The sequence below is a fragment of the Perissodus microlepis genome, chromosome 12, assembly GCF_051167445.1.
Source record: "Perissodus microlepis isolate ML-2025 ecotype Zambia chromosome 12, ASM5116744v1, whole genome shotgun sequence".
In the NCBI taxonomy this organism is placed as follows: domain Eukaryota; kingdom Metazoa; phylum Chordata; class Actinopteri; order Cichliformes; family Cichlidae; genus Perissodus; species Perissodus microlepis.
Window position 1 is genome coordinate 6,288,710 of NC_140472.1, and position 12,990 is coordinate 6,301,699.

The window sequence follows — 12,990 nt, forward strand, 5'->3', positions numbered from 1 at the left end:
TGGGAGACAGTGTTAGGAAAGTGCAGCGCCTTCTGGGGCTGACAACCTGAACAAAACTTAAGCAGCACCTCTTGTGCGGCAACAGAGGGGTAAAAGCAGCGTCTCCCTGCTGCTGGACCCCTTCTCCACTCGAAACCACAGCTAGGAGGGCTGAGGCTTCTTCCTCCTGGGCGTCGGGTCCTGTCGGGGGCCCGAGGGTGGGCCTTTGCTCCAGGCCGACTGGCGTGGAGCTCGGGCCGGAGGATGTGCCCTCGCTGGCGGCACACCCACTTCAGCAGTGGGCGCCGGTCTCTTGCCAGTCGGCAGAGGAGCGGCGGGCCTGTGAGAGCTAGCTGCGGTCTTGGGCTTCGGCTGACGTCTGGGGATGATGTCGCGCAGAGCTTCCGTCTGCTTCTTCCTCAGATCGAATCTGGCCTGAATGGCTTCAAGTGAATGTCCGAATAACCCAGCCGCAGACACTGGTGCGTCCAGATTTTGCCAAGCCCGTTCCCTTGGCTGTGGTTTCGCTAGATAGCAGCTAGGGACAGTGGGAATCTCGTTCATCCATTCATGCGCGTCACTAATTAGATGACGAGGCATTTGGCTACCTTAAGAGAGTCATAGTTACTCCCGCCGTTTACCCGCGCTTCATTGAATTTCTTCACTTTGACATTCAGAGCACTGGGCAGAAATCACATCGCGTCAACACCCACCGTGGGCCTTCGCGATGCTTTGTTTTAATTAAACAGTCGGATTCCCCTGGTCCGCACCAGTTCTAAGTCAGCTGCTAGGCGCCAGCCGAGAATATACAGCCCTGTCCCTATCCGGGATGTCAGAGAGGGTCAGCCACAGGTGCCTCTGCGCCACTACTGTCGAAGCCATCCCTCTGCCCAGGGAGAGCACAGCGAGACGCACGGAGGATGTAATCTGTGGAGACTCTGACCTCGTTAAGAAGAGGTGCCAGCGGGCTGTCATCAGGAACCAGCGATCCGAGCTCCGCCAGGCACATTGCCTGGTACGTCTGGAGCATGGTGACAGAGCTCATGGCGCGAGCAGTGCCGGCCTGAGCTCGATAAATCTTCTCCAGCTGCGAAGCAGAGAATCTGCAGTGCTTGGACGGCAGAGTTGCGGGGCCGCTGACACCATGGTTATGGGACGGGGCCAGATAAGCAGCCAGAGACGGCTCCATAGGGGGTGGGTTAGCTAAGCCAGCCCCCTCGGCGCCGTCCAATTCCATGTACTGTCCATAGCCGGGCACAGTGACGCGGGTAGACAGAGGTTTGTCCCATGATGCTGTTAGCTCGCAGAGAAAGTCTGGGAACATGGGAAGGCAGTTTTTGGCCGTTGCGGGCTCCGGTGGGAGGAACAACCCCGCGAACCGCAAAGGCTTCTGAGCTGGCGGAGGAGAGGGCCAGTCCACCTGCAGCTTCTCAGCAGCACGGCGAAACAGGGAGAAAAGAGAGGTGTCATCGTGGACGACCGGCGCAGCAGCGGCGGCACATTGGGCCGACAGTGAGCTCTCCTGCTCATCCTCCGACAAACCATGGATGTCCAGGCCGATGTCCAGCACGTCATCGTCTTCTTGGGGAGCGCTGGCGGGCTTCAACCCAGGCTGAAGCCCGTCAGCGCTCCTGCATGGTTCCGGCTCGTCATCGGCTAACCCGTCAACATATTCCATATGGTCAGCCCAGCTAATTGCGGGGACATCGACCGGAAAATCCTCGTCTTCGGACTCGGACGAAGCCGGGGCTCCAGACTCGGAAAGGAGAGGGTCATGCCGTGCGACAGCCGAGCGTCCCAGCACTTTTTCCACAAACGTCACCCGTCTTTCCAGGGTCGAGCGCCGAAACTGGCGGCAAAACGCACAGGCTTCGGGCTCCGTCAACACTCTCCTAGCGTGGACGATCCCCAGGCAGACAGGGCAGGCATCGTGCTGGTCGCTGTCGTGCAAGGAGAAACCGCATCCCTGAGGACAGGGGCGAACAGAAGATTTCTGCTTTGCTCGCTTCGGTTTGGAGTCCATTCCAAAACGCAAAGCGAAACGCTGCACAGGAAAAACTTGAAATTAGCGCTCCGCGGGCAGCCTACACACCAACTGCGCGGTGGAGGCTAACACCAACAGGGGCAGTTAAGCTAAGTTCAAGTCGGCAGACAACGGAGCTAACTAGCAGCAGCTAGCTAACCCAACTCAGCAGAGGTGTTCTCAGCGAGGTGAAGAGCGTAAGAACTGAGGGATGACTGTGATGACAGCGGCTATATGTGCAGGCAGGGCCGTGCGCGTGTCATCACACGTCATCTGCCTTAAAGGCGTGAATAAAGGTTTCTTCAGCCAGGACACGCGAGGGCGTGATATCCCATACTTATGTGTTGTACCGAGTGAATCGACTGAAAGGGAACGCTGCATTCCATCAGCGAAAACGGCGTCTCAGTGTGGACGGGAGGCCACAACGGAGAGAAAACGATGCATTTACAAACTAAAACGCATTAGTGTGGACGTAGCCTAGGATGGAACAGTGGCGGAGGAAGACGAGGCTACATCAGGTTAGGAAGCAGCCGTGTCCCTCCTCCAGAACAAGCAGAAGCGTTTTTTCTTCTTTTTCAGGTGCTCTTCCACTAGACTTTTTTTTTTCTCTAGGATGAGGATTCTTAACTCATCAATTGTTTCTGCATTTTGCTTCTCAAATTTCTCGCATCTTTGCTCCACTTCTTCTAATTTTGCTGCTTTTTCTTCAAGCTTTTCTTTCAGTTCTTTAGATGTTGCCTCCTGTTTTAGCGTTGCCTTGTACATGTCTGTGTTTCTCTGTTGTGCATATCTTCTAACTGCTGACTTCTTGTCCAGATTTCTTCAAGTGTACACTGCAGGTCTTCATGTGCATTTCAGTGTTTTTGCACTTAAATTTGTTAGAAAGTTCTTAGAGTTCTGTGTTCTTTCTCAGCATTTCATCGATCCTACTCTGCATCTCTGAGCATTGTTTTTCCAGTTTTTCCTTTTCTGCTTCCAGTTCTGTTGTTTTGTCCTTCATTTCATTAGAAAATTCTTGCAGTTTTAGATTTTTACTCTCAAAGTCCTGGAGAATAAGTTGTTCTTCTTTCTCTTAAAGTAACTGTTCATTTGTGACCCGTGTTTCATCAAGCTTTATTTCCACCACTCTGTATTTTTCCTCCATGTCTTTGAGTTTGCGCTCCATGTCTCTCTGCTTCATTTCATGTTCTTCCTTCTCATGAAGAATTTCTTCATTTCTTTCCAGTGCTTCATCGAGTTGTCCTTGGAGCTTCTGATTCCTTTTGTCCTCATTAATATTTAGTTTTCGTCTGACCAAACAGCATCATTCCGTAAGTCAATGAGGTTGTGACATGACATTTTTGAATGGGGATATTTTTTTTGCTTAGACGAATTATCAGTAAAGTTCCGATCTCTGTTAATTTTGTAAAAAATAAAATTCAATAACATGACAGAAAAAACAAACAAATATATATATATACACATGGCAAATCTCTGGAGTTGAATATTCTGGAGTTAGGCATAAAAGTGCGCAAGAGTTACATTCTGGGAGCAGCGAACACAAATGATTGTAAAAGAGACATTTGATGGCAGGTCTTAGATAATCCTAAATTATTGTGTCTGATTATGAAAAGCACAAAGTTTTGTAAGAGGCAGGCACTGTGGAAAAAGTAAAGATGTAAGTTCTCGAACTGTTTTTGTGAACACTTTTCTAATTGTGCTTTTAAAATGTGACACATGTAAAATGATCATTAAAGAGCATGATATTTATAAAACTTTTATTGTGATGCTTTGAAAGTGTGTCAGATTTTGATATAAATGTATCAGTATGTTAATGTTTTTCTTACAATGTGTCATTTTTATAGAAACTTTGTTCACTGTATGTGTCATCATGTAGCTTTGATAAATAAATACGAGGCTTTGCTTGGACATGGAAACACATTCCACGAAGCTCTCTACACATTTTTCCTGAGCTAATCTTAAGGCCATAGAACGTTGGAAGTCTATAGCAAATAAACTCGCACTATGCACATACACATACATACCACTCTATTATGTAATTTCACGTGGCTTACTGCTTAGTGGCTAAAGTAGATGTTTTAAAACCAAAATAAACCAGAAATATAGTAAAAATACAGTTTCAAAAACAACATTCAAGTCAAAAACACAATGGAGGAAGTAGGCACGTCATTGTGAAGGTCTACAATCCATAGATGCCGTCATGAATGGAATTGCAAAGAGTTTACAACACGGTACAAACCACTTGTTACAATTAAGAACAAGAAATCCAGATTAGACTTTGCCAATAACCTGATCAATTCTGAAAAAAAAAAATCCTTTGCACACATGAAAATTTAACTTGTTCCAGAGCTCTGGATTTGAAGCACATCACATTATCTGTCAAACATGGTGAAGGTAATGCTCCAGTAAAGGTCTAGCAGAGCATCTTTTAGGCCCCAAAACATAATTTGGTGTTGTCTGTTAGTTCAAGACACAATGCACAGTGCATTAAGTATTATAGCTGCTAGCACCATGACTGATGACATCAGTCACTCTAACTGTTCATGCAGGCTTCAGTAACATGAGGCATTGGACTGGCAAAACCAGTCTAACCACTGCATTCCTGCTATAATGAACCAAACTGTTTTTGCAAAGGGGTTCTTGTGATAATGATTAGAACCATTTACTGTAAAAGATAAAATTAGTGAAACAAGGAAACTACAATGATAGTTTGTTCACTTTGCTGAAACTAGTTATGTAATTTCCTATAATGAGCAATTCAGCCTGTACTTTATGGCACTCCAGTATTCTTGGGTGGGAGAGATAATTAACTGGACAATGGGCTTTTTAAATTTCCCTCTTCTGCTGCTTCTCGTCTCCTCTGTGTTCCTGCCTGTGACTCAGAAATCAATCTCAGAACGGCTGAGGGATGTATCTGTTTCAAAATGCTCCTGCGAGGACAGAGAAGGCTAACTATAATTGAGCATGCACAGGTGTCATCTTGACAGTGTCATCTGACATCACTTTATAATGAAATGTTCTTAAATGACTGTACCCAAAACTACTCTTGCTTCCTCTGACGTGAGGAGAGGAATGAAGGATGATCAAGGAATCAAGGGGGATTGTCACAATATGAGACTGAAAGCACCGCAGTTGTTTGTGTGATCACTGCTGATAAACACTGGCACACTGAACTTGTAACTCTGCCAGGCAGCAGTCCTAACTTTCAGGATTAAAATAATAGAAAGTATCTGAATTCTAAAAACTTTCTCAGAATTATGCCAGATTAAGTCAAATGTGTTTGCTTCCTGGGAATTCAGCTTATAAAAGTGTATTAAATATTCACTTACCATGTCTGCCATGTTCGTGCTGTGCCTGTTGTCAGTTTGTCACAGATCTGCAGCATTTCAAGGTGTCGTAATGGAAATCTTGATCATCTGGAAAAACATTGTGACGATACAGTGGTGCCACCTTGCACCAAAGAAAACACATGTAATCAAGGTAACCTCTGACCCCACAGTTTAAGGCAGCAACTCAGCCAAGACAAGGATCTCCTACACAGCTATGAAATGATAAACTCACATTCATTTCTCTGAACAGATTTTTTTCTCTTTGTTCTTTACTTGTCTCATTAGACATGTGACTTCAAAAATGCTTATCAACTACTGCCGGGTGTGTGGCAGGTAATGTGGCATACTGCAAGCGCCTTTGTCGGGAAACCATGATGGAAGATATTCTATAATAAGGAAATAAAGAATTTAATTAGACATGCCGGGGGCAAAGGCGTGTCCCATTTAGCGGAGGAGTCAGTAAATGGATGAAGACAGTCAGAGCTGGGACTGTCTGCTCGACCTTGTGAAATCTGCTTTATGTCCATTAAACACAATCTTGCTATTTTGTTTTCAGTTCAAAGACCTTTTCTGTGATAGATACAGTATTTTGTTTCCACAGTAAGTTTGGGCTGGAATTCACTTCTCATGGCATAAGGCTCATAGACTCAGAGCATTACAATATAAAGCGCTTTATATTGTAAGGTACACCCTACAATAATACAATTTAGTTACCAATGAACCTATCCCTAATAACTATATGTCTTGGGACTCTGGGAGGAACTCATGCAAACTCCAAACAGAAAGATGCTAGGCTGATGGTGGAATTGAACGCAGGACCTTCTTGCTGTGAGGCAACAGTGCGAACCGCTGTGCTACCGTGTGCGTTTTCCTCACCACTTAAATTGTGTACACACCACTGAGCAGAATAGGATAGAATAAACTGAGGAGAAACAGGAGCCTAGGTCACAATCTGTCTCCATCTTGTGGCAAAACTGTGATCACAGAAGAGGACATGACAACAGAGCAGAAGAAAAATACAATTTATTCTCTATCAGACCGTCAAAACCATTAAATACCGTAAGTCATCAGAATAAGACCCTCAAGAGTTTTAAATTACAAGAGTTACACACAGTAGAAAAAATCCTTTAACACAGCAACAGACTCACTGAAGATGTCTTACAGAAACAAGAGTGTGGTTTATAGGCATCAAGAGATGAGACCAAAAAGGGGAAAAAAGTATTTTTTCCAACAGGGATTTTGTTACCTCATCATGAAACTTTAGGGTTGTATACAGAATCAGTTACGATTTATTTATACAGAAATTACATTCAGATTTTATTCATTCACTTCTGATTAAATAAGAAAAAAGTAACATTAATAGCCTCTACAGAAGAGGCACTTATGGAGAGGTCTGCTAAAGTCTACAAATATACACATCAGTGAGAATATGATGACTCTATACAGCTCACACCAAAAGCCCTTTGACCTCTTTGAAACTAAACTGGTATTGTAACATCCAGAAACTTGGAGGATTTTCAAAAAGACTCTATGAAGGTTTACCACTGTGGCTGACACGGGCCAGAGGGGGAGTGTTGTAGAGGTGGTTGACATTGCAATTCCCCTTCAAAGGCTGTGAGTTTCTGCACTGCATACCTGCAGGTGGCTAGTCAGCTGTAGGCTATCAGTTAAACTTTACGGCCCGAATAGGAGTTCGATGCAAATTTAAAACTACACCCCTTGTTTCAGTGGTGTAGTAACCGACTGCTTATTTAATGTCAACACACTTGACGGCTTCACTGTAATCTTTTCATTGCTTACTTCATAAACACCATTTAGAGAGTATTCAAAGTATATTAATTCAATAAACCGTTCTTATGTAGGTTGTCTGACTGTAACAAAACTGGAAGCATTTTGACTGAAATACACCAATCAGCCACAACAAACTTCTGACAGGTGAAGTGAATAACATTTGTTGCTGATAACGAATGGCTCCAGAACATATGGAAGAGCTCCTGGTGTTCACCTGGCCTCCTCGTACCCCAGATCCAAATCCGATTTGTCTTCAGTGGGATGAACCAAAAAAATAAAAAATAAAAAGCCAAATCACAGAGGGTCAAAAGTACCCAAAATATCCACTTCTAATCTTCCACTGTCATTTTAAACAGGACACCTGCAGAGGTCCAGTTACCTGATGGGCCAGAGTGGTTTTGGAAGCTTATGTAATATCGCCCAGAAGCCAGACAGATGTCAAAATCAACTCCACAATTCATCCTCCCATTAAATATACTGTGACCTAAAACTGTTAACTCTGTGGTAATTTTCTAGTGTCAAAAAGGATCCAGATATTACCCATTTTATTACCTCTATTACCTTTATTACAGTCGATCCAAATCGTACTCTGCATTATACACGCTGTCTTTTGTAAAGGTGCACCAGTGACAACATCTAAGACAAACCTAACATAAAATATGAGACTGGAATAATCCAGCTTCATTCTTTTCAACTACAAAAATTTAAGAGACTCGCTCTTTGCTGGGATGAAATAAATGCTTATGGTGAATCCGTTTAACAAAGAGGAGTAGACAGTGCTGATATGAAACATCCTTTAAAAATACCGGTAGTGTTTTACTGCCATTGACCACTGATGTTCCACAGCGGTTTAGGATGTGTAAAAAAAAAAAGAAAGAAAAAAAAAGCAGGTATTGTATGGGAAAGGCTTTCAAAAGCTTGTTCTGTCATTAAAGTCCCTTAAACCAAAGAATAAAATATTGGAATTCCTAAAAGTTCAACATAGAAACTGTGTAGTATTAACGGTTTCACCATATATATATATATATATATATGTATTTATTTTTTTCCCTCGATATTGTGCAATAGGAATATGCTTATGATTTTATTCTGACTATACATTGTTTAAATTTCTGTCTGTTTAGGGCTTGATGGTGGGAGCAACTATAGGAGGCACGGGGGAACTAGTAGGGATGACTCCTGTGGCCAGTAAGATGATAATGAGGACGATAATTAGGACGATCACAATTATGACCACAATCAACTTGACATTCTTCCACCAGTAGGAGCGAGCCACCTTGTGAGACGTCTGCTTGAAGTGTTGAGCCTACAAAAGGAAAAAGACAGGAGAATCAATAAAATTATGTAATCAGTTCTATTGATATAACTCTGTTTAGTCTTGAGTTGTTAATATTTTGCTAGAAAAATACCAAAGTGGTACAGTGATTTATTGAAATGTGCAAACATAAAAGGAATTTGTTTTTCCAGAGTCAACAATTGATACCACCGCTTTTATTCTTCAACACAGTCTGGAGTCTCTTAGGCAGCTTTGCTTAAGTGGTCTTCAGGAATAGTTCTTAGGCTTCTTGAAAGACATTCAAACTCTTCTTTGGATGTTTCTGCCTTTTGTCTTCTGACCGGATGATCCCACACTGCTTCAACGATGTTCCAGTCTGGGCTCTGTGGAGACCAATCCACGACTGATGGTGTTCGTTCTGTGTGTTTTTCTACAAATCAGATGCTTTCCAGACGATATTGCATGGTGCATCTAAAGCCAACAGTAATCTTCTGTGTTCATATTTCCATCAGCATCAATGACTGAAATGCAGGGCCAAACATTGACAGAGCCTTCATTGTTTTTTTACAGATGTGTGCAGACACTCACTGTTGTACCTCTGTCCTGTCTTCCTCTGTAAAAGCTGATGAGCACTTAAACCAAAACATTTGAATTCATCACTTCATAAGAGCTGTTGCCACTGATTTTCAGTGCAGCTCTGGTGAAATGTGGCCTCAGCTTTTAATCCCCATTTCCCTTCCTTAAAAAAAGGCTACTTGGCATCCACCCAGCCACTGAGACCATTTCTGATGAGGCTTAAGGGAACAAAATGGATCAGCTAAACATAAGATAAGAACATAAACTAAGATGTCAAATCATTGTATAGATGTATAGTTACAAGGAAAACATTTCTCTTTTTTTCTCCTCACCATAACAATAACAATAGTAATACTGATAATAATAATGTTTCCTAATGTGTCCCTTATACTCCTTATTAGATGTCACAGTAACCATGTCCATCTTTTACACCATCTATGGCCTTAACATTAAGCCTGATTAGGAAATGAATGCTATTACTGTGTTTGAGATCTTGTTTTTCCATGAATGAAAATGGAAGGTGAGTGTGGTCAAATACAAGTATTTAAGCTCTAAGAAGTCTTTTCCTGCTGCAACCACAACCTCAAGAGTACAAACGGATAACAAAACAGATAAAAGAGTAATTAGCTTTACTGCTAGGGGACACTATAGTTGACCTCATTTGGTTTTATTTACATTTTACACAGCTGACTTTGTAAAATCCTTAAAGTTGAATAAGGGCATGAAAAAGGCCACACTTCACCTGTTCTGTTCTGTAATGTGGAGAACCTGACACCGCCCGAAGTGACTTGTTATTCTTGTTTAACTGAACAGTATCACTAAGATCACAGCTTACCAAGCTTTATTGACAAGTGTGCATGTATGGGAGTATTGTCCACATCTCAGCCTGCTTTTACACACAGCCAAGTGAAAGTTAAAACTCTCGTGATCACACTGACCCCTGCTTGCAGATCCTCTGTCTTGCCCATTAAGTCATCCAGCCTTTCTCCTCGTGCCAGGATCCGGTCCACATTCTGAGTCATGATGCTTTTCACGCCATCCACCTGATCCTTTAAAGCCTGCACCTTGTCCTTAGGCTCTGGCATTTCTTCTATCCCTCCACGCTCCTGGTGTAGAGAAGGGTTATTAAAGAAGAGTTAGCTGCAATCCATTTGCACACACCCCCCAACACACACACACACACACACACACACACACACACACACACACACACACACACACACACACACAATAGCGTTGGCATGAACTGCCTACAAAATAAAAAGTATCAGCTGGGTGAACAGTGAAGTCTGCTCATCAATCAAACATGCTGCATGTAGCACTAGTTTGTTCTTTTGCTCCAAGTCATAGACATTAAATAGGTGCAATTTTGAGATAGAAACTATCATATATCCTCTGATACTGATGTTTAGTTTGTTAACGGAAAAAAAATGTTAACCTGGTTTAGCGTCAGTTTTAACAAAGCCAAAATGTGTCCTTCAGGCCTGAAAACTATAGTGCTACCTCCTGTACTTATGCTTTGAGACCTCAAAAATGCCAGAGTGACTGTCAGAATATCAAAGGTTCTACTTCTTTTGCAAACCTGTCTCTGGAAAATCTCTAAAGATTCACAGAAGTCCACAGCTAAATTACAAAAATATCCCTTTATAAGTCTTTGATGAGGCCCAGCCTCTTCATGTTTTATTGGACATGAGTACCTCCATGATTGTGTCTGCAAGTGACAAAGCAGCATGTAATGTAAATATGTCCTTTTGACCCGTTTGTAACCACAGCCCTTGAGCTGCACCTTGTGGCTGTTAAATGATCACTTTTATACATCCGTGAAAGTCTGCTAAGAGCATGTGTGCATTCAAGAGAAACTTCAGCTGTTACCTCACATAGCTGTACATGTGATTTCAGCACAGAAATGCTGTGTGCAGTTGGGTGTGTGTCAGTAAACATGCAGGGACCACTCTGTCCCATGAGTCAGCAACAGACTGTAACAAAACTGTCTCTAGGAAACGGGGCAGGTTCTCCTGCGTCATGTGTCTCTCGTCTCTCCTGTTACCCCACCCTCCTTTCTTTTTCTCCTTTTCCATTCATCCTTTTTCAGAAGAAGTTTCTGAAAAAACAAACAAACTCTGGAGTCATCTTTAATTTTCTTTTTCTTGTTATATCTTCATTGCATGTGTTTAATCTCTCTCATTCTTCTGTACCAGTGTTAGCACGTCAGTCATTCAGGCCCACTGAATGGCTGATGCCTATCAAGTATCAATAAACAGAAAGTGAAGTGTCCAAGGCAGCTGCAGAGGGCGGCTACATTAAGCATCTAATTCAAATATTTGATATGTTGTAAGCTGAGTGACTTCAGTCTCTCTTTATAAATTGACAGATAAGGGGTCTTGTAAATATGTCGTTGGTGCATGAGGAAAATGATCAAGGAAGTACACCTTAAAATGTTCCAACAGATATTTCCTGATAAAATGTTTGACTGCAGCTGTAAATCCAAAACATGTATTCAAACACTTAATCCTTACTGCTCACACTGATGTAGGCAAATGGGAAACTGCCCTAATCTGTGAGGACACACACTGAGATTTGAATACTACAGGAAGTAAGATTTTCCTACAGGCTAGAGGGAAACGTATTTTGATTTAAGTCGACAATGTTGAGTCATTACAGATATTTAAAGAACTGCCTGGACGTTCTTATTCTTATCCTTTCAGCAGACTGCCAACAGATTATAATTAGTCCATTATGTGGCCTTTTTTGTTATTAGTTAACAAAAAAGTCTTCATAGAAGCCATTGCGACATGAAAGTAGGCAAAGAAAGATGTTGGAAAGCACACACACATGTGCCTCTCTTGTGCCGACATTAAATAATGTTAAAACATGAGAGCAGTAAACCTAATTTAGCACGTAATAAACGCCACTTTAGCTGATCTACCTGTAAACGTTTATTTTTCCCCTTTACTAATGAAATAATAATCATCATCATCATCAAGTGTTGCCCAGTGGATAATATCTATTATTTTGTAAGGTAAGTTAGCAATAAACTGCTACTTGCTCCAGCAGAGCTTGGCTACAGGCGAATGGCTCCACCAACGACCTGTGAAACATTCTTGAAATACGTGAAAAACAACCGTTTTATCAGTTAGCAACATGTATTATAAATAGACAGTAGTACATGGAAACGTTTACTTGAAGTATGCGGCTTTATTTTTATGGAAAACAAACGCATCTCAACTTTACAAAAATCATTTCCAACACGTACTGAGCACTGTGTGTAATTAGGCCATTTTGTTAAGCTGCTTTACTTAGAACTTGCTCCCTCAAAAATGAAAAAGTTAGTGCGCTGACTTAAATAAGTTATTTTCAGCCGAGGTAGGTTTCAAGTTAAGTACAGGTTGATTTATGTGGAAGTACACCTGTTTGAGACTGTCGCTGAACTAAGTGGTGACGGCGGGGAGGCTTTCTGAACAACATAAACAAAGGTTATTATCACCTACCGGATCAGTGTCCATCTTGCTGGAAAAAATGTCCTTTATCCGTAAACTGATGGATCTACTTTCTATAAAAGTTGACGATTTGATTTAAAACCCTTTAAAAACAGTTTAAAGTCTCGAAGCAAATACGTTTCTCTCGGTTTTACTTCCTGGTTGTTTTTTTCCTCCCTTAATTGCCTTCTTCCAACTGTTAAGTGAACTCAATCTCCGTTTCCGCCCTTTGGTTTCCAAAATAAAGTAACCTATCGTTTTCAGCTGAAGTGGTTGGGTAAACATTAGAGAAAAAAAGATTATATAAACAAATATGATTCCTTTAATCTTTACACAGTAATATCGTCATTGTATTTTATATACTCGTATTCACATATTGATTTTCACTACCTGTAAAACAATTGTAATGATTTTGAAGCGAGTCAAACTTTCATTGGCGACCTCCGTGCTTTTATTTTGCAGGTGTATACGTTTACTTCCTTTGTTGTCTCCAAAAACACCTGTAGGCGGCAGTCCCTCTTCTATTGTTAAAGAAGGCGT

At 42.0% G+C, this 12,990-nt stretch overlaps 1 protein-coding gene across 1 annotated transcript; it reads right to left on the reverse strand.

Moving 5' to 3' along the window:
* Window positions 1-6,337: 6,337 nt before the first annotated feature.
* Window positions 6,338-12,661, reverse strand: vamp8 (vesicle-associated membrane protein 8 (endobrevin)). The gene is made up of 3 exons (XM_084947140.1): window positions 12,463-12,661; window positions 9,913-10,080; window positions 6,338-8,428 (listed from the first exon to the last, which is right to left on the reverse strand). Exons 1-3 carry the CDS (start codon window positions 12,475-12,477, stop codon window positions 8,243-8,245), a joined length of 369 nt encoding a protein of 122 aa, XP_084803266.1. The 5' UTR covers window positions 12,478-12,661; the 3' UTR covers window positions 6,338-8,242.
* Between the last annotated feature and the right edge of the window lie 329 nt (window positions 12,662-12,990).

Coding starts and splice junctions, on each gene's coding strand:
- vamp8 (XM_084947140.1), bottom strand. Junction 8,429..9,912: donor CAGAGGATCTGCAAGCAGGG/GTCAGTGTGATC, acceptor TTCCTTTTGTAG/GCTCAACACTTCAAGCAGAC.